Raw genomic sequence first — 20,630 nt, 5'->3', positions numbered from 1 at the left:
AATGTAGTAAATGGGTTATTATCAATGAGAGTGCTTTTTTTGAAATTGTAAATTCATCAGTAGGCTCCTAAGAACGTTGTTTCATCTCAGCATGGGTCCTAAGGTATGCCCATGGTGAATACTGGGTGAGTTGGCATGGTAGTTGTAAGGTCAGTCTGTTTGAGGACTTGGATTGGCATGAGATGGCACTAGGTTGGCATAGGAGCTGTAAAGAGCCAGGGGTGGGTGGAGGGGCATAGTTTGGCATGGAGGGTGTGGGGGGCCATGGAGGTGGTTGGAGGGCTTGAAATGGCATGAGTTGGCATGGATGGGGAGTGTGTGGGGGGTGATGAGGGGGTGTGAGGGATGGGGCCTTGTTTTGGTTTTATTTATTTTTTGACATATTTGACAAAGTGCTGGATAACTGAAGCAGGCCGTCTGCCCAGCCCACCTCTGCACCCAACAGCCTCCGACCTCTTTCAGGGATTGTCCGACATGACTCCCATTTTTGCCTGTGCCACCCACCCCTCCCCAGGGTCGAAAGTCAGAACATTTGGGGCACTTTCTCCCAGGTTGAGTTTGCAGAGCCAGAATTGCACTGACCCTCTGCCCCTGACCAGGGAGCCAAATTTCAGGCCATTAAATGACCAAAAGAGTTGGAGGGGCAGAGCCAAAGGGAGTAGAAAATGTAAACAAGTGAAGAAACAAAAGATGAGTCCAGAGGTGGTGTGAATGGTAAAATAATGAACACTGTCGTCCAAAAGCAAAAACAAGCAAAACAATGTTAGGATTGACACATACAAAGGGAAGAAAACAAAATGGGGCACAGAAATTGCTGAACTCAATATCGATACCAGAAGATTGTGAAATGCCTAAATAAATAATTGTTTCTCAACGCAAGCTCGAGGATCAGCAGCTCAAAAGTTTACCTTTGTCAAAATTTTCTAAAAATTGAAGTATCCATTTACCGCTTTAAAATACTGGATGTGGTTCACAGCCCAGCTTCTAAATAATGCCATGATCTGTTTAAAGAACATCATGAGCCATGCTAGGGACCCTTTCTGTTTGCAGAGTGAAGGCTGAGCTCTGTATAGAAGCCAAGAGGCACGTTTAATCCTGGAAGGCTGATCCTCTGTCCTCTAATGTTTCCCTGAACCAGAGTCGCCAATCCTCAAGGATTGACCTGGTACCTCCAGAAATTGAATATTAACTTCCGGGACACTGCTGCAAGAAACCATGGAGAAAAGTCATTAGGGCATTTAAAAAAAAATGTTTATTTTTAATTTTCTTTGAAGACCAGTTTATTAGCGATAAAAATATTGTAAATGGGGGAAAAAGGTGGTTTGATCCAGAGTCAAGGATCATCCAAATGTCATTCTCCGATTGATGTGGGAGGGCAGTGTGCTCTGAAGCTATATGCGTTGGACGACCGATCGTAGGAGGGTGTGATGCCGAGCAGTTGGGAGGCAGGAGGTCACGCGGTGAAAACCCCAGGAATATGTCCAATCGGCGTTGACAACACAACCTCGAACTACCAGAAGAGATCTCGCAGTGAGCAAGATGGCACTGAGTTTCCGATTGTGCCTTTCATGGCAAAGACAATGGAGCCAGCTGCCTGAGGAATCAAGCGTGCGGAACAGTAACACCTGCACCAGACCTCCACCATCGAAAATTGGGTAGAAGAATGAGTAGGGGAGTGAGAGGAAGAAATGGGAGGGAAAGAGAAACTGATGGGGGAGAAAGAAATCAAAGGGAAAATAGAGGCTGCTAGTAAAGAGAGACATTAAAAGATTGTGAGGGATCAGGGAAAGCCTGATTTTTTTAAAAAAATCAAAAGAAACAGTAAGTTAACAGAAAAAAATCATGAAAACAATGGATGAGGCCATGTGATGTCAAGAGGCACAAAGTCAGAGGGATGGAATGGGAAATCAGTGAGAGCCCTTCTGCCAAACAGCCTTTAACTACCTTCTCACCTTCCCACATGTTCTTATCTCTTGTGCCCTCCTCTATTTATGCCTTTTCCCCCAGACTCTAGCATTGTTTCACCTTCTCCCTTGCTGCTCTCCATTCTTATAACCTCCCACCCTTCGCCATCTAACCTCATTTCGCTCCCCCACACCCACTCCCAACTACCATTGTATCTCCCTCACCTGCCTCCTTTTTGCCTACTTCAATCCTCCCACAGCCCCAGTTCAATTTTTTACCCATCCTAAAATGGCACTTCACCTAAAAATTACACCATCTTGAATCTTCCTGTGAAATGACGCTGGGGAATCAATTAGGTTTAAATAAATCTGTGTAGTTTAAAAAAAACTAGCCAGATTTTGATTCATAATAGTGATCAGTGTTAATGCTGGGAAGAAGAACATTCCTATGAACCCTCAATTTTATTATGTAGTGCCAGCATCAATCATTTCCATAGCCCAGGCAGTATAGTCAACTCTAAGGTGGAGCTCCCTTTACTCTGCCCCAGAGATGCTAAGGAAAGCAATGGTTACTTCTGCTGGTAAAACATGTGGTGCTACAGCGTTACCCATTGCAACAAACCGTGCTTATGAGTGAAATTTTATCTAAAATGAAATAACATGAAGTTCAGAATACTTGCTCCGCAGTTGCAGAGCTAAATTCAGAAGTGTTGAGACAGCTGAATATAAAATGAATAAGATATTCTGGCATGAGATAAGAGATCTAGGCGAGTCATAAATGTACACTTCTGCTGTACAGAGGAATATGTTTGGGTGTGTGCGGAAATAAATCCTTTCTGCGCTGTTTTGATTAAGAAAACAAAAATAAATGCCTCAGTGGTCCTGTGTTGGTACTGTTTGGTGCTGTGTGGCATTGTGCTAAAAGCATAGTGTCCATGGGACTGCTGTTGATTGTCAATTGGGTTGACAGCAGCTGCCAAAGCATTTTCACAGCCACACCCCTTATTAAGTTACCATGGCAACGTTGGTGGAAACACAATGGCCAGTCAGAATCTTCAAGGCTGCAGACTTCAAACTACTGTGGTGCAGAATGAGTGCGTTTATCAGATCAAATTTGGTTCTTATCATCAGTGGAATGTTGCCTTCTTGGCTCCTGCCTCTCATGTGGAAATTGAATATGCTGGCTATAAAGTGGTGTCTCAACCATTGTTAGATGTGTCACCAGTTGCCAATAGCAACAAAAGAGCACAGTAAACTTTCTAACAATAGGGTGGCATTGCAAGGAACCTTTCCGTATTATGACCCTTCAGAGAGTAAACCTAACTGCTTTGAGTATTGCACAGGGTGCCTATTGCTTTCTCGCAGTCTGTCTGACTGTAGGGTGAATTCTGACCTTTGTGCTGGAACAATGTTGTGTAATTACGTCACACGGCTAACGCTTTCCTTCCCAAACAGTCTTTTGTTTTAATGAGTTAATCCCTTCCGCGTTTTATATTTATATACATATATATTCTCCTCCACAGCAAATTCAGGAGCTGGAAGCCACCCTGTACAACACTTTGCAACAATGCCCTGGAAACAGAGTGAGTGAATCCCTGACGGAGAATCAAAAGGAAGAGTTAAAGTTAGCAGTTGAGAAGTGGCGACGCCAGGTCTTGAGACAGAGCCGGGAGTATGATGGCCAGATCTTACAGGAGCGTTTGGAACTGTTGCAACATGCCCATCAGGTATTAAATGTGCCCATCGGGTATGAGTGGTACCCAATTCCACAGGAAATGCTACACTTCTCTCTTTAAATTAATTGTTTTGAAAGCAACAAGGTTAATTGGACTGAGTATGCCCATTTAACAGCCAGTTCATTTTGATCTGCTTTGCAGAACCAGTAAGCAGCATTAAAAACATTTCTGTTGAGTGTTTGTATCTCCTTATTCAAAGGCTTAATTAATGCAAACAGGCTACTTGCAGTTCTGAAGAAAATAAATTTCCCTGACAAAGCTACACATTAGACACACAAAATACATGCACACATACACCAGAGGATTTGCCCTTTAGAGGGGAAAAACTGTAATTAACCTTATTGTTTTGCCAAAATCTGGGCAGTGCACTTATCATTTGAAGCATTGTTTCAGTACTGAATCTGTTTTAAAGAGCCATGACTCGGGCTACTTGCTTTTGAGGGGAAACAATATTCTAGCATGAGGAGGGGAGGTGATGGTGTGAGTCTTTCATTTAGATACTCATACTAAACAGGGCTTTTCCAGAAACCTGACCTGGCAAGTCTCTAAAAGCATGCATCTCTGCTTTTATACAGAGCAAACAAAGACTGTCTTATTTTCTCAGTATTGCAGAGTGAGAACTTCAGATTCAAATCTGCCTCCATTGCTCTCCACAGAATGTTGCTCCATTGGGATCTAGGTTCAAATTCAGCTTGGACTGACAGGATGATAGTTTCCCTTGTCTGCTTCTAACAGTCCTACATGACATGAGTTTGGATAGCCTTATTCAATTCCTAGTGAACATGACTCTTAGCACAAAGTTGCTCATTGTTTGATCCCGAATTAACAATCCCACCATGACATTGTCCATGACAATGGCTGGTGTGCAAAATGGAAGTGGTACCCAGCAGCAATGCAGGGTGCGGTTTAGAGTCTCAAACCATGGGATGCCATTAGGTAAAATAGAGGGCAATTTACTCTGCGAATAACCATTGCTACACACAATAGATTTTCAGGCTCAATTTAATAGCAAGCAGCAGTGCAACCTGGGGTGGGGTGATTAAGACTACACTTAAATGAAGTCCAGATATTAAACTTCTAATTTTGTCAGTTGGGTTTCTGTTTGCCACTCAGCATTTGAGCACTCCCATATAAAAGAACAATGCTAGATAGCTAGGTCAAGGCTGTAATGCATTTAATGGGTCACTGTAAATAGTGGTAAAGTGTGCTTATAAATGCATTATCGATTATTTTGCTCTTACTATTTTTTGCTGATTTAATACACTTTCAACTCTGAGCTTTGTACCTTTGGCAGGGAAGTTTCCATTTTCAACACACGACCCACTCAACATGGTAAACTATGGGCTGGAATCTCCCTGCGGGCTTCTGAAGTCAGCCATCAGGCTCAAATGGGGGTCAGAAGCCTCTGCTGTGTGGGAAATGGCCGAATTTTCCCCGAGGAGCCAATTAACGGCAAGAGGGCAGGTACACTGACCAATTAAGGACAGTGGGTGGGTTCTCAAAGTTGGAGGGCCAACAGGAAGAATTCCAGCTTGAAAGTAAAGCAGGATACCAAGGCAGGTAAATGAGAAAGAGGGGCCTCAAAATCTAGAGGCAGATTCTCTCCAGCTTTTTCAAAGTTTAAATAAGAAATGGCTTTTGCAGCCAGGCCAGGAGTGCTTGGGGACTGGGTAGGGAACCCCTCTATCGGGTGGCCTGTAGCTGCTGCAGCACCCAGACAAGCAGGGGAAGGCCTCCAAGTCTGCCTGGAGTGCTAGCCCTCTGGTCGGCCACTGGCAGGCTGCCTCCAGGCAGCTAAAGTGGCCACCTATTGCCTCCAGGAGCCTGGAGACCAACTGGAAAGTCCCAGACACCTTCTGCCACTAATTACTTTAATCAACTACCTACAGTGTGCAGATTGGGAGCTCTGCTCCATCTTGATTCTAGGAAAATGACCCAGGAGTGGGCTGGAGCTGATGAATCCCCACACTAGCCGGCAACATTATTTTTAGCACCCACCCACCTCAGTTTCCGACCCCAGTGAGGGCTGAAAATCATCCCTGTTTTCCCTTTGGGACTACCTATCTATCTGTGCTACTTGGAGGAGGAAGGAAAGGACTGGGAAACACAATATGGGAAGTCCAGGCTGGACAGGCAGCAGATTCTTTACCCATTCATTGCTGCCCACTCACTAGATTATACCAGACAAAGATTCCCTACCTGTACCTGACCAAGAATCAGTGCATGTGTTCACAAGGAACGTTATCTGTGAGTTGTACTAGAATCTAACCTAGAGACCATCTCACCACCAGGACCACACTGTCAGTAGCCATGAAAGAAACCAGCACTTTGCATAAACATGCAACAGGGGTCATCTGTAACATTAGCCAATCAACTATGCGCAGATACATAAAGCAAGTGACTGGTACACTGTTCACAAGAGTTATCCTGCACATTAGCTTCTCCATGGACTCCTGGTACTAGAAGAAGACATCCTAATTTTATAGACTGCCAAGCACAAAGTGTTGCAGACTGCATTTTTGTGTTCAGCTATGCTACCTTTGAGACTCCCCTTAGCTGCAGCAGTAGGAAAAGCTTCCACTCACTTAAAGGTGTCGGCTCTGGATCAGTGGCTGCACACTCACCTCTGAGTTTAACTCCAGGAACTTGAGCACAAAACCTAGGCTGACTGCACTGTTTGAGGTGCTGTCTTTCGAATGAGAGGTTAAAATCAGACCTTATTGTCCACCTGAGAGTGCAGCTAAAGAGCCCAAGGTGCTATTCTGAAGAAGATTAGGTGAGTTCTCCCTAGTGTCCTGGACATTATTTATCCCTCAGCTGACATCACTAAAACAATTGCCTGGTCATCATCTCAATCCTGAATATGGGAGCTTGCTGTACACAAATTGGCTGCCACGTTTCCTGCATTAAAACAGTGATTGTACTTCGGGAAAGTGCTTCATTGACTGTAAAATACTTTGGGACACCCTGTGGCCAGAAGAAATCTATTAAAATGAAATGTTTTACTTTCCTTATACTGTTGCAGCTAGCTGTGAAATACCATGGAGCTTGTAGTCCATAGTAAAGTGAAGGGTATAGGTCCCAGCCTAATTGCCTGAAAAGATGTGTGAAAAGGATGTTTTGGGGGAAGATGGAGGGGTGGTGGCACAGTGGTAATGTCACTGGACTGATAATCCCGAGGCCTGGACCATTTCTTAGGGGGTCATGTGTTCAGATCCCACCATGGCAGCTGGTGGAATTTAAATTCAATTCATGAATCCTAAAGCTAGTCTCAGTAATGGTGACCATGAAACTATCATCAATTGCTGTAAAAAAAAAAAACAATCTGGTTCATTAATGTTCTTTAGGGAGGGAAATCTACCATCCTTACCTGGTCTGGCCTACATGTGACTCCAGACCCACAGCAATGTGGTTGACTCTTAACTGCCCTCTGAAATGGCCTAGCAAGCCACTCATTTCAAGGGCAATTAGGGATGAACAACAAATGCTGGCTTTGCCAGTGATTCTCACATCCCATGAAAGAATAAAGAAAAAAAATGACTATGAGAAGGCAATAAAGAGGTATTAAAGGAGTTAAACTGATTATTGACTTTACCTGTACCGAATATGAAATAGGAAGTGGGTAGCACTGACTTAGACCTATATAAATCCTTACAATTGTTTTGGAACTGGGACTTGCTTTCATGGAATGGAATTCAATTCATTTAGATGATGCATATAATCCTGACGATGGCTGAATGCATTATTTATGTCTCATTTAATTTTTAATTGACTTTGAAGGAGGCTCTGTTACAACATGCCAGCACATTGCAGGGAACTTGAGGCTTCTTTCTTGCCTCCTGCTCCTTTTCTGATTCTCTTTTTCACACATGCCCCTTTCTCCTCTTCCACTGTACCTTACTTCTGTTTCTTTCTCAACGTTAGTTGCTATTTCTTCAAGATTTGCCTATGTTCCTTCATTCTTTCTTTTTCTCCTTCACTTTTATTTTTCCTCCTCTATTTTTTCTCTCTCTGTCTGGGTGGAATGATCCCAGATTTGCACTAAGTGCGGTAGTGGGCGGGAAAACAAAGTTTTACCCGTCAGCCGCAATGGCAGCTTCTCAGACCTTATGGTCCCAATCCTGCAGCATTAATTATGCATTCCCGGGAAACACACCATTTCAATGCCGGGTGGGTTTTCATTCACCCGCTATGTCATCACCTCGTTGCTTCATCACACCGGGCGCCATATTTAAAGTGCAGCCGTACACACCTCTGTGCTTCCAGCCCATGGCGGCTGCACAGAAGACAGGATGGCCACAAAAGAGAAAAAGACTGTAGCACCCAGGTTCAATGACATGTCCCTCAAACGCCTTTTGGATGCAGTGGAGGCTCGCCGTGATGTCCTCTATCTCCGCTCTGGCCGCACGATCGGCAGCAACGTCACCAATCCGGTTTGGGAGGCGGTGGCAGCAGCGGTCAGCGCCAATGCCCTGTAAAAGAGGCCAGCCACTCAGTGCTGCAAGAGGATGAATGATCTCCCTCGTTCTGCCCGGGTAAGTCACTCTTCTCATTACCCTCAACTCTCACACACACACACACACACACAAACCCATCACACATCCACAGGGCCCTCACTCACTGCCAATTCAAGGGACATCACCATTCACTCTCTCACACACACCCTCATTGTCCTCATCCTGACCATGGGATCACTTACTATCCACACATGCCAGGCATACTTATTACCTGGCCTGGCAGGCTTCCTGCTTACACTCTCTCCATCTCTGTTCACGCAGGTCCCGTAACAAGAGGGAGAGGTCACAGACTGCGGAGGAGTGCCTGAAATCAAGGTCCTCATGGACTTTGAAAACAGAGCCATCCAGCTGGCCGGCGATGATCTGAACTGATCCTGTGCTGACAATGAGGTCGGTGCTGCTCTACGGAGTGAGAATCCAGTGATACAACATCCATCAGACAACCATGCTGAGTGCGATGTGTCCTGCTTCACAGGCCACTGCCATGCACTAATTATCTCCCTTGCTTTCGCAGGCACATCTGGGAAATAGCCAACGGAGTCCATGACCTAGGGCCTCCAATCAAGCCCCAAAGAAACCTCCTCGAAGTTCCGTCACAGCGTTCGCCCACACCCTCCTCCAGCTCAGAGACACACACCTCAGTGGGACCTAGCTTTAGAGTAACCTCTGGATCACAACCTGGTGAGCACATCACACTTTCTGATCCATGGCAGGGACAGGGACTTCCCAGGTCCCCGGCACTTGGAGGACTGCTGGAGGCCAGGAATCTGCTGAGTCCGATGATGAGCCTCTGGACTCGGTTATGTCTCAGTTGCTTGCAGCTGTAAAGGCAAGCTCGGGAACATCAGGAAGGGCTCTCGCTATGCTTCTCAGATTGCAAGGCATGATGGAGGAGTCCGTCCGCCTTCAGGCTGAGGTTATAGTGCTGGCATGCCAACACACTGAGGTCAACACCCTGGTAGGATGGCGGCCACCATGGAGTCCTTGGTCCAAAGCATTGCTCCTGCACTGCTGTGCGGGCTGAACTCCATTGCTGACGCCATAGCTGGCTTTCAACAGTGTGCACACGATGGGCGTGGGGCAGCTCAATCTCACTCCAGCTACCTCTTCTCCTCAAGGAAACAGCCAGGAGCCCTCAGACTGCCATAGGATCAGCAGGTGCACACCCCAGGGCCATCCACCCAGGAGTGTCTGGCCCATCCGAATCCCCTCTTCCTGTGACCCCAGCAGCTCCAGCTCCACAGGCCGAGGAGGGTGCCACTGGCACACAGCAGGATCCCAAAAGCAGGCCGGAGCCCTCCAGATCTTGGCCCTCCAAAGGATGCCCACCAAGGTCATCACAGACAGGGCATAGCAGTCACCAGGCTTCCTCCGCTTCTGCTGTGGATATTTGGGGAGCACCAAGATATAGCGGCAGGGTTAGGAAGATTGAGAAGATGTAGTTGCACAGCCTGGGCAGGGGGTGTTAATCATTTGCACAAAATGCTCACTATTGTAGATAAACTCTCAACAATGTCTCCCTGCCTACAGCTCCTTCTTCTGATGAGCAGTGTTCATGTCACTCAGATGTGAAGCCTTGGTTTCTGCACAAGATAAAGGCAGGTGTCTCAGTCCAGGGCCTCTTTCCTGTGCTTTGTGCAGCCTTCAGAGCAAAATGATGGTCCAGTCTCACAATCCCTGGACATGTTACTGATGCCTACACTTCAACAGTGCTTGTCATTGCTGCCAGAATGTTGTGGGCAGACATCACAGAGTTCCGTCATTCTCTCTGTGTGCTCTCAGCACCTTTAAGGTGGGGCTGGCCCCCATTCAGTCAGCATCTGTGACCAGTGACGCTGTGCTCCTGAAGGGGTCAGATGCTGAAGGCAGACAAAGGATCAGGTGCTTTTAAAGTTTCATGGCTACGTCTCTATGATAAGACCCTGATCACAGAGCCCAAGTGAGCTGCCCTCAGCCATACAGGAGTCAGATGTTCTCAGAGGCTATGTGAAGCTCTATAGAGTGTTCTCACTTGATTGCATCCTCCTGCAATCAAGTGACTATTAGGGCCCCCGTGGCATCTGCATGACAGGAGCATTATCACAGAGGGTATAAGCCAGACTGGAGTCAAACACTCATAGATGCAATGTGAGGATCTATGGCATCACCTCACTGCATGACATCATCCTCCACAAATTTAGCAGCTGTGAGGGCCGCCCGAGTGCACCTGCCTCATGTGGCCAGTGCATGGGCATCATTGCTGTCATCATCACCTTCAAGTACCTCCTCACTCTCATCCCCGTTGATGCCCTCCTCATTGGAGGAGACCTCCAGCTCCTCCATCTCCTCCTCAGCCAGCTCCTCATCCTGTTGCAGCACCAGGTTGTAAAAGGCGCAGCAGGCGATGACAATGCGCGACTGTGATCTGTGGACTATTTTGCAGGGCTCCACCAGACTGTTCCAGGCACCCGAATCTCATCTTTAGTATCCCGATGGTCTGCTCCACCAAGATGCGAGCTGCAGCATGAGCCCTATTATACCTTCGCTCTGTTGCAGCCTGAGGCTGCCGCACAGGAGTCATTAGGCACATCGTCTGCAGGTAGCCCTTGTCCCAGAGGATCCATCTCTGCAGTCTCTGTGGACCCTGGAAGACGTCAGGGATCTGTGACCAACTGAGAATGTAGGAGTTGTGGACACTCCCTGGAAACCATGCACAGACCTGCAGGATACGTTTGTGGTGATCACACACCAGCTGCACATTCAGCGAATGGAAACCCTTGTGGTTGACATAATTGACCACTTGTTGCGATGGAGATCTGAGTGCTACATGAGTGCAGTCTGCACCCTGCACCTGTGGCAAACCCGAGATCTGGGCAAATCCAATCGGTCTTGCATCCTGGCTCTCCTGGTCCCGGATGTAATGCACCAATGTGTGTGCCCTCACAAAGATGGCATCCATGAACTCATGGCTGCATTTGTGGTTGGAGGCTTGTGAGATCCCACAGAGGTCACCTGTGGAGCCCTGAAAGGAGCCACTGGAGTAAAATTGAGCACCACAGTCACTTACACAGCCAAAGGCAGTGAGTGCCCTCTATGTCCCAATGGAACCAAATCCTGCAGTAGCTGGCAGATATGACCAACCAGTTGCCTAGGCTTGCACAACCTTCAGCGACACTGGTTCTTGGGTCAGCTGCAGGAATGAAAGGTGGTGTCTGTAGACACTGGTTTTAAATACGTGCCAACCAGCAACAGCTCACTGTGGCCATTTGGGGGTGTGTGCGGGAGCCTCAGCTGCCCCTTCTTCCTGAGAATGCTGCTGCTCCCTCTGTGCGCCTCAGTCACTCTCTTCCCCTTCGTCTTTACTCTCTGCAGGCCACAAGGCATACAGCTAGTTCACCAGGCTCCATGCTCCTGATGTACTCCTCCTGCAGGGTGCAAGAGAGAGACATGTGGGTTAGCTTGGGTGTTCTAAGAACCTCTCTTGGTTAAGTCTGAAGGGCCCCTAGCACATCCTGGAGAATACTGGCTACCATTTGGATGAGTTTACTGTGCTGCATGGCTGCCGGAACCCCGCTACCTCTGCCCCAGTCCCCCTGACCGATTGGCAGCAGTTTTGCCCATTGGATTGCATGCTGTGCTCTCAGCTCAGATGCAGCTAGAGATTCGACTCCACACATGTCAATGTGGTTGCAGCTGAATTGTCTCAGCTGCTGCAGAGGAATGGTCACTTTATATAAGGTATCCCTAATGCATGGCTGCTTCCCTCCCCACCCCACCCTGCATGTGCTTGTGCACCACCTTCAACCGCAGGGCAGCCCTTGCCCCTCCTCCCCCTCAATATGCTTCAACCGCATGCCTGCAACCCCCTCGCCCCAAGTTGCCTCAACCCTGAAGTCCAATGGGTGTCCCTCGCGAGCGTTGCACAACGTTACTCTGCACTCAACTCTTGAGTTCCCCTGAAAGTGCAGCCCAAGTGCACACCTTATATATGCTGTTGTGAAACATGTCGGGGACAATCCAGCGTGGGGAGATGAGTCCGGTGGGCTGGCCTTATGCTGATATGCAGATGTATTACAATGAGGTTCCCAACGTCCCATGGTGGGAAATGTGGCCTGCCATTGACAGGCTGAGCAGATGGTCACAAACCAGTTTGACAACATTGTGAAAACGATTTTTGGCCTTCTCGCCATATTGTCCACCCACACCACCGAACGCGCAGGACACCAGCAGCCACGGAAAACTCCACCCTCGATTTCTAATTCTCTTCCATCTTCACCTGTTCTTGCTCTTTACTTTTCTCTTTTCCCCCTCCCAATTTTTAGTCTCCTGTGTGTTTTATCTTCTTTCTTTGTCTTTGCAACACAATTTTTTTCTATTTCCCACAGCTCTTGTGAGAGGAGGAGAGCATGTGTTATTGTACCATCGACAATGGGACAGTGTGGGCCATTGATTTGGTGGTGAGCTGGAGTGATGTGGCTGCTAATGTAGCACAGAGTGGGGCTGAGGTCTTACCAGCACAAATACCATTACTTAAATAAAGGAAGTGCAGTCCTTTGTGTTGTTCTTTAAAATTGTTATATTCGTGCATCATAGGTGTGGTATATTGTAAGAGCTGACCTCTCTGCTGCCCAGCTCTCGGCTTCTGTGGAGGAGGAGTGAATAAAGATAGTTCAATAATGGATGCTTACAGTGACTCCATAACAGAAAGATGGTGATGAGGCTAGGATGGAATTCTTTTTTAAAAATTTCATTTGAGAAATTAAGGACTGAAGAACATTGTGACATACTTTTTGGAAATCCTCAAGTTGATTTTGAGGAAGTTTGAGCAGTTTGGAAGGTTGCTCCACGTGTGCATCTGGAATTCATGAACAGCTCAGTGAGTCAGCACAGTACATATTTGAGTGAAGAAAAAATGGCACTGAAGGCATATTTGGGGAGAATGGGGAAATTCAACCCTAACAAGGAGGACTGGTATAATTATGAATGAAGGTTACACAATAGGCTGAAAGTAAATAAAATAGAAGATGAGAATAAAGTAAATGTTTTCCTCACCATGATGAGGCTAGATGCTTTGGTGTTGTGTCTAACCAGCGTTGCCCATGAGGCATCAGAATTATGGATTATGCTGAAATTAATGAGATTCCGGACTTGATTATGGCTTGACTAAGAATGAGATTGCAATGAGAGTCATATTCCATCAAAGGAAACAGTTGACAAGTGAGACTATTGCAGATTACATTCTCGAGTTATAGAAACTTGCCACTGTGGGTACGGCACGAACGTAAAAAAGCAACCTTAGAGGCATATTCGTAGGAGGCCCAAAGAACAATAAAATCCAGGTCACGCTTCTAAGCAAAAGAAACAAGCTGATGTGGAAAGAGGCCTGTGATGAGGCCATGGCTGTAAAAAAGGCAGAAAGAGATAGTTGCAGATTGCAAGACAGTTCTTTTCCTGAGGGGAGGTCTACTGGATTACAGTGGGATCCAGATCAAGGCAGCCAATTCACAGTCTCAAAGTCAGAAATTCAGATGCTACCGTTGCCATGGTAGCCATCGCCCATTTAAATGCCTTCAATGTGCTATGCCTGTAGAAAAGTCGGTCCTATCCAGATGGCATGCAGGAGTGGAGGAAACAGGAATACTCTAGGTTTTTGTGAAGCTCCAGGTCGCAGCCATACACCAGTCTGAGGTCGTGATAACTCGAAAGCTAGCTCAGGGGTCTGGAAACTCTTGAATGCGCATGTAGTAGATGTGGAAACAGAAGTTGATGTTGTCGAACAGGAAGACCAAGATTTGAACTCAGTCAGAGAGCAAGAAAAGCAACACATGGAGGATGAGAGTAATAGATTGAAGATATAATTGCAGCACTTGCAGTAGAAATGGAAGTCAGAGATTCATAATATAATTTCATCATTGATACAGCTGCAGCAGTGCATGTTATCTCAGAAGGAGAGTATAAGAAGTCCCTAAATCTCATTCCTTATGCAAAACTGCTATGAAACTGATTAGTTATTCCAGTAATAGCATTCCAGTATTAGGTCAAGCTAATGTTGGAGTGGAATATGATGATACATCATATTAATTGCCATTGGTAGTAGTAGGAGGGAACAAATCCCTAGTGGGAAGAAATTGGCTTCAGAAGATATGATTAAATTTGTCAGGGTTATTTACAATAAGAGTACATTTGACATTGAGGAAGTGTGAAGACAACACAAAGTGACTTTTAAGCAAGGAGGATAAAATTAGGCATTACAAGGCCAAAGTCAAGGTAAAGAACAATGTACAGCTGGCATTTTGCAAAGCTAGATGAGTGCCTTTTGCTCAGTAGAATCAGTAAATAAATTAAGAATTAAAAAGCGGCTTGGTAGATTAGAAAGAACAGGGTGATTAAAAATGTGAAGAGCAGTGAATGAGCTGCACCCATTGTACTAGTTGGAAAAGCAGATGGGTCCTTTTGGATATGTCGAGATTATAAGCAAATAGTAAATAAGGGGATGGAGAATGATACTTACCCACTGCCTACCAGTTATTTGCTTTCAAATATATATCTGTTTTCAAATTTTGACAGTGGAAAGGTGTTCAATAAGATTGATTTGTCAAATGCAATTAGAATTAACTGACAAGAGCAAGGGATTGCCTACCATTCATACACACAGAGGGATGTACCAGTATGAAAGGCTACCATTTGGGGCATCTATTGCTCCTGCAGTGTTCCAGAGCACCATGGATCAGGTAATACGTGGGATGAAGGGAGTGTGCTGCTTTTTAGATGACAGTCTGATTAGCAGTAAGGCAGAGAAAGAGCTCATAGTAAGGTTGAACAAAGTCCTAGATCGACTTCAAGAGTATGGCACCAGAGCTAAAAATCACAAGTGTTGCTTCATGGTGTCAAGTGTAACATATCTAGGTCACTAGATGGTGAAGATACCCATCCAATGCAGGAGAAGGTTGAGGGAAGTTTGAAAGTAAAGAGACCAGGGAATCATGAAGAACTTAAAACATTTATATGGATTGTTGTGTATTATTCTTAAGTTCATCCCCAACATAGCTAATGCATTTGCTCCACTGTATCAACTAGTGAGAGACAGAATAGATTGGGAGTGGAATGTTGGAAAGCATTTTAAAAAGTGAAGAAAGCAATGACTTATGATGTTGTTTTGACCTATTTGACCATGGATCAGGTAATATGTGGGATGAAGGGAGTGTGCTGCTTTTTAGATGACAGTCTGATTAGCAGTAAGGCAGAGAAAGAGCTCATAGTAAGGTTGAACAAAGTCCTAGATCGACTTCAAGAGTATGGCACCAGAGCTAAAAATCACAAGTGTTGCTTCGTGGTGTCAAGTGTAACATATCTAGGTCACTAGATGGTGAAGACACCCATCCAATGCAGGAGAAGGTTGAGGGAATTTTGAAAGTAAAGAGACCAGGGAATAATGAAGAACTTAAAACATTTATATGGATTGTTGTGTATTATTCTTAAGTTCATCCCCAACATAGCTAATGCATTTGCTCCACTGTATCAACTAGTGAGAGACAGAATAGATTGTGGTGGAATGTTGGAAAGCATTTTAAAAAGTGAAGAAAGCAATGACTAATGATGCTGTTTTGACCTATTATGATCCCAAGAAACAATTGGTTTTAGCCTGCGATGCCTCACTACAATGATTGGATGTGGTGTTATCTCACATAATAGAAAACATAGCAGGGAAGTCTTTAGCATATGCTTCAGTGGTGAATAAGGTTTTGAAATCCGTAATCAGGAAAGAAAAAATAACAGGCACTTGGAGAGGTTTGACTTAATTAAGGAAAGCCAGTATGGATTTGTAAAATGTAGATTGCATTTGATTAATCTAACTGAAGTTTTTTATGAAATACCTGAGATGGTTGATGAAGGAAATGCAGTGGATGTTGTCTATATGGATTTTAAGAAAGTTCTTGACAAGATGCCACATAAAAGTCTGATTAACAAAATTGAGGCTTATGAAATACGAGGATCAGCATCCAATTGATTAAAAATTGGGCTTAAGGACAGAAAACAGTGACTTGTGGTAGATGGCTGTTTTTCGAATGGAGGGTTGTAGACAGTGATGTTCCCCAAGGATCATGTTTGTTTTATATATAGAGCTGAGTTGGATCTTAGAATATGGAGTAAAATTTCAAAATTTGCCAATGATACCAAACCTGGAGGAGTGACAAACAGTGAGGATGCTACAAATTGTCTGCAACATGATATAGATAGGCTAGCAAAACAGGCAGTTAGGCGGCAGATGGAATTTAATGCAGAGAAGTGTGAGGTGTTGCATTTTGCCAGAATGGATAGGGAGAGGCAACATAGACTTTTAATGGCACTACAGGCCAGTTAGTCTAACATCTATCTTTGGGACTCTGTTTCCTGTTCGTTGGTCAATTCTCTATCAATGCTCATATAGCACCCACAACACCATGACCTCTTATCTTCTGCAGTAACCTTTTATGTGGCACCTTACTGAATGCATTTTGGAAATCCAAATATGCTGCATATTCTGGTTGTTCTTTATCTACCCTGCTTATTGCATCTTCAAAGAAATCCAATAAATTTGTCAAACAATTTCCCTCAACAAAATCGTGTTGACTCTGCCTGGTTGTAAACGGTTGTATTATGATTTTCAAAACTTCCTGCTACTATTTCTTAATAACGGATTCTAGCATTTTCCCAATGAGAAGTGTTAGACTAACTGGCCTATAGTTTCTTGCTTCCTGTCTCCTTCCTTTCTTGAATAGTAGAGTTTCATTTGCAATTTTCCAATCTGCTGCCACATTTCCAGAATCCAGGAAATGTTGAAAGATTCCAATCAATGCATCCGCTCTCTACATCCACTTCTGTCTGTCACATTTTGGGATTTCCATCTGGAATCTTACAACACAGAAGGAGGCCATTCATCCTATCACACCTGTGCTCGTTGGAAGAGTTATCCAATTAGTCCCACTGTCCGAAGTCTTTGCCAATAACGGACCAAGCATACATCTAGTTCCCTTTGAAAATTACTATTGAACCTGCTCCCTCCGCCCTTTCAAGCTGTGCATTCCAGATGATCACAACTTGCTGCTATCCTTACCTTCACTCTGCTTCTCTTGCTAATTATCTCAAATCTATGTCCCATGTTTACTGACCCTCCTGCCAATAGAAACAATTCCTCATTATTTACTCAAACAAAACCCTTCATAATTTTGAATAGCTTTATTAAATTTCCCCTGAACCTTCTCTGCTTCCATGAAGACAATCCCAGCTTCTCTGGTGACTCCACTCAGCTGAGCCGCTCATCCCAGGTATAATTCTGGTAAAATAAAAACAAAAATAGCTGGAAAAGCTCAGCAGGTCTGACATGGAGAGGAAGACAGAGTTAACATTTCGAGTCCGCATGACTCTTCATCAGAACTAAAGAAAAATAGAAATGAGGTGAAATATAGACTGTTTGAGGGGGGTGGAACAGGTAGAGCTGGATAGAGGGCCAGTGATAGGTGGAGGCAAAGAAGAGATTGCCAAAGATGTCATAGACAAAAAGCCAAAGGGTTGTCGATGGTGGTGATATTAGCTAAAGGATGTGCTAATGGGGACATTAAGGGTGGCAAGCAGGACGAGGAAGTGACAGATGGCCCGAGTGGGGTTGGGGTAGGGGGAAGGGGGAAGGGATTGAAATGGGCTAAAAGGTGGAGATAAAACAATGGATGGAAATAAATTTAAAAATAATAATAGAAATAGGTGGGAAAAGAAAAATATATTTAAAAATATATATATACATTATTAGAAAAAAGGGGGATCAGAGAGGGGGTGGGGATGGAGGAGAGAGTTCATGATCTAAAGTTGTTGAACTCAATATCCAGTCCGGAAGGTTGTAAAGTGCCTAGTCGGAAGATGAGGTGCTGTTCCTCCAGTTTGCGTAGAGCTTCACTGGAACAATGCAGCAGGCCAAGGATGGATATGTGGGCATGAGAACAGGGTGGACTGTTGAAATGGCAAGCAACAAGGAGGTCTAGGTCATGCTTGCAGACAGACCGAAGGTGTTCCCGAGTCTGCGTTTGATCTCTCCAATGTAGAGGAAACCACATTGGGTGCAGCGAATGCAATAGACTAAATTGAGGGAAGTGCATGTGAAACGCTGCTTCACTTGAAAGGAGTTTTTGGGCCCTTGGACAGTAAGGAGGGGGGAAGTAAAGGTGCAGGTGTTGCACCTTCTGCGGTTGCATGGGAAGGTGCCGTGGGATGGTGTTGAGGTGTAGGGGGTGATGGAGGAGTGGACAAGAGTGTCCCAGAGGGAACGGTCCCTATAGACTGCCGACAGGGGGAGTGAAGGGAAGATGTGGTGGCATCATACTGGAATTGGTGGAAATGGTGGAGGATGATCCTTTGAATGCGGAGGCTGATGGGGTAATTCAGGTAAACCCTCCTCTCGACCTTCTCAGAGGCCTTGGCATCCTCCTTTAAAGTCTGGTGTATAGAATAGAATGCAGCACTCCAGCTGAGGCATAATCGATGATTTACTTCAGTCCTCCATGATCCCTGTGTTTCTCTCCAATTCTGACCTTTTGTACATCCTTGGTTTTAACTCCACAGTCAGGTGCCTTCAACTGCCTGGGTCCTAAGCTCTCAAAAGCCCTCCCTGAACCCCTCCATTTCTCTACCTCCCTTTTCTCTTTTAAGATGCTCCTTAAATCTTTCCTCTTTGACTAAGCTTTTGATCAGTTTCGGTCTATTCACCTTATGTGGCTCGGTGTTAAATTTCCTTTCACGCTCCTGTGAAGTGTCTTAGGATGTTTTACTACTTTAAAGGCTTTAAGTAAATGCAAATTGTTGTTGTTGTTACAAAAGCTTACTATAACTTCCTCTGTTTAAGAAGCCCAGCTTTTTAATGTCCGTACCAACTTGTTCTGCCACTTTGTTGGAAGACTTTGCTGTCACGTTACAAACTTGTGAAAGCTACAGCTGACATTGGAGTCAGGTATTTATGAACAGAGCACGGGAGCCGATAAAGGTGAACAGGGCTTTTGGAAACAGGACACTGCACAAACAGATAGCAAAACGAGGTGAGGGACAAGGGGACAGCAAGGAAAGGAGTTATGGCGTACACTGTTTGACAGGATACCCAGAGCAAAATTGTCCAGAAATCAGCAAAGTCCGATATCGGGCGGGGAAATCGGCATGTGACTCGGCAATGGCAATGGCAGCTTTTTCCGCTGTATTGCACGTCACTTTGTCTAAGAAATTGAGAGGCACGGGTTTTACATTGGATTGCTGGCCTCTGATTCACCCACCCCGCCGTGGCCTCAGGCTTTCAGTAAACCAGGTGCCGTATTTAAAGGCCGCCCTGCACAGAGCTAGCACTCTTCAAGGGATAGGAGGCTGCTGGGAACTGATGGCAGCCCACAAATTTAGCAACGCCTCCCTCGAGCACTGGGATGCAGTGGAGGCCTGCTGCAATGTCCTCTACCCCCGATCTGAGCGAAGAACCTCATCCAAGGTGACAAATCCAGCATGGGAGGCAGTGGCAGCAAAGGTAAGCGCCAATGCCCTCCAAAAGAGGGAAGCCGCCCAGTACTGGAAAACAATCAACGATCTCCTCTGTTCCGCCAGTGTAAGTCACTCTTCTCAACTCACACATTCACAAACCCATCATACATCCACAGGAATCTCACCCACTGCCATCTCAAGGAACATCACTATTCACTCTCTCACACACACCTTCATCTGCTCTGTGGATCATGTCCTCACCACATCCAGGATACCACTCACCACCCATATGTGCCAGGCATCCTTCTCATCTGGCCTGGCAGGTGTCCTGCTTACACTCTGTCCATCTCTTTTCATGCAGGAGACAACAAAAGGGGGAGGTTGCAGACTTGGGGAGGAATGCCCAACATCAAGGTCCTCACGGACTTTGAAAATAGAGCCATCCAGCTGGCCGGCAATGATGTGGACCGGTCCTGTGCTGACGGTGAGGTCGACGCTTCTCTACCAAGTGAGGATCCAGCAGTGCAATATCCATCAGACGACTGTGCTGTGAGTCAGTTCCCCAGTTCTGCAGTCCCCTGCCATGCACTAATTATCTTTCCTTGCTTTTGCAGGCACATCTGGGAAGCAGCCGAGAGGTCGGTGAGCCAGCTCCTCCAATCAAGCCCCAAGACACCATAGGGAGGAGAATTAGCAGGTACACACCACCGGGACATCCACGCATTCTGAGAGTGTCCGGCCCATGGGAGAGGGATCTGCAGACACAGCTCACCCACACATCACAACACTCAACCACACCCTCCACCAGCGCAGAGACACACACCTCGATGGGACCTAGCTTTAAGAGTAGCCTCGGGGTCACAACCTGGTGAGCACATCGCACTGTCTGATCCATAGCAGACCGAGGCAGGGACTTCCCAGGTGTCCAGCATTTGGAGGACTGCTGGAGGCCAGAAATTTGGTGAGTCCGAGTCAGATGAGGAGCCTTTGGATTCAGTCATACCCCAGTT

At 45.7% G+C, this 20,630-nt stretch overlaps 1 protein-coding gene across 7 annotated transcripts in view; it reads left to right on the top strand.

Moving 5' to 3' along the window:
• LOC121285316 (janus kinase and microtubule-interacting protein 1-like) overlaps positions 1-3,815 on the top strand; it is a 377,146-nt gene extending 373,331 nt beyond the window's left edge. For all 7 annotated transcript variants that reach the window (XM_041201824.1, XM_041201835.1, XM_041201778.1 and 4 more), the window contains one exon: positions 3,428-3,815. In XM_041201824.1, coding sequence (XP_041057758.1) covers positions 3,428-3,700 — 273 coding nt within the window. In that variant the 3' untranslated portion in view covers positions 3,701-3,815. The remainder of the gene's footprint in view (positions 1-3,427) is intronic.
• Positions 3,816-20,630: the final 16,815 nt, after the last annotated feature.

This window comes from Carcharodon carcharias, chromosome 1, assembly GCF_017639515.1.
Source record: "Carcharodon carcharias isolate sCarCar2 chromosome 1, sCarCar2.pri, whole genome shotgun sequence".
Classification (NCBI taxonomy): Eukaryota; Metazoa; Chordata; class Chondrichthyes; order Lamniformes; family Lamnidae; genus Carcharodon; species Carcharodon carcharias.
The sequence above is the reverse complement of the archived record's forward strand: the minus strand, read 5'-3'. Positions and strand labels throughout refer to the sequence as shown.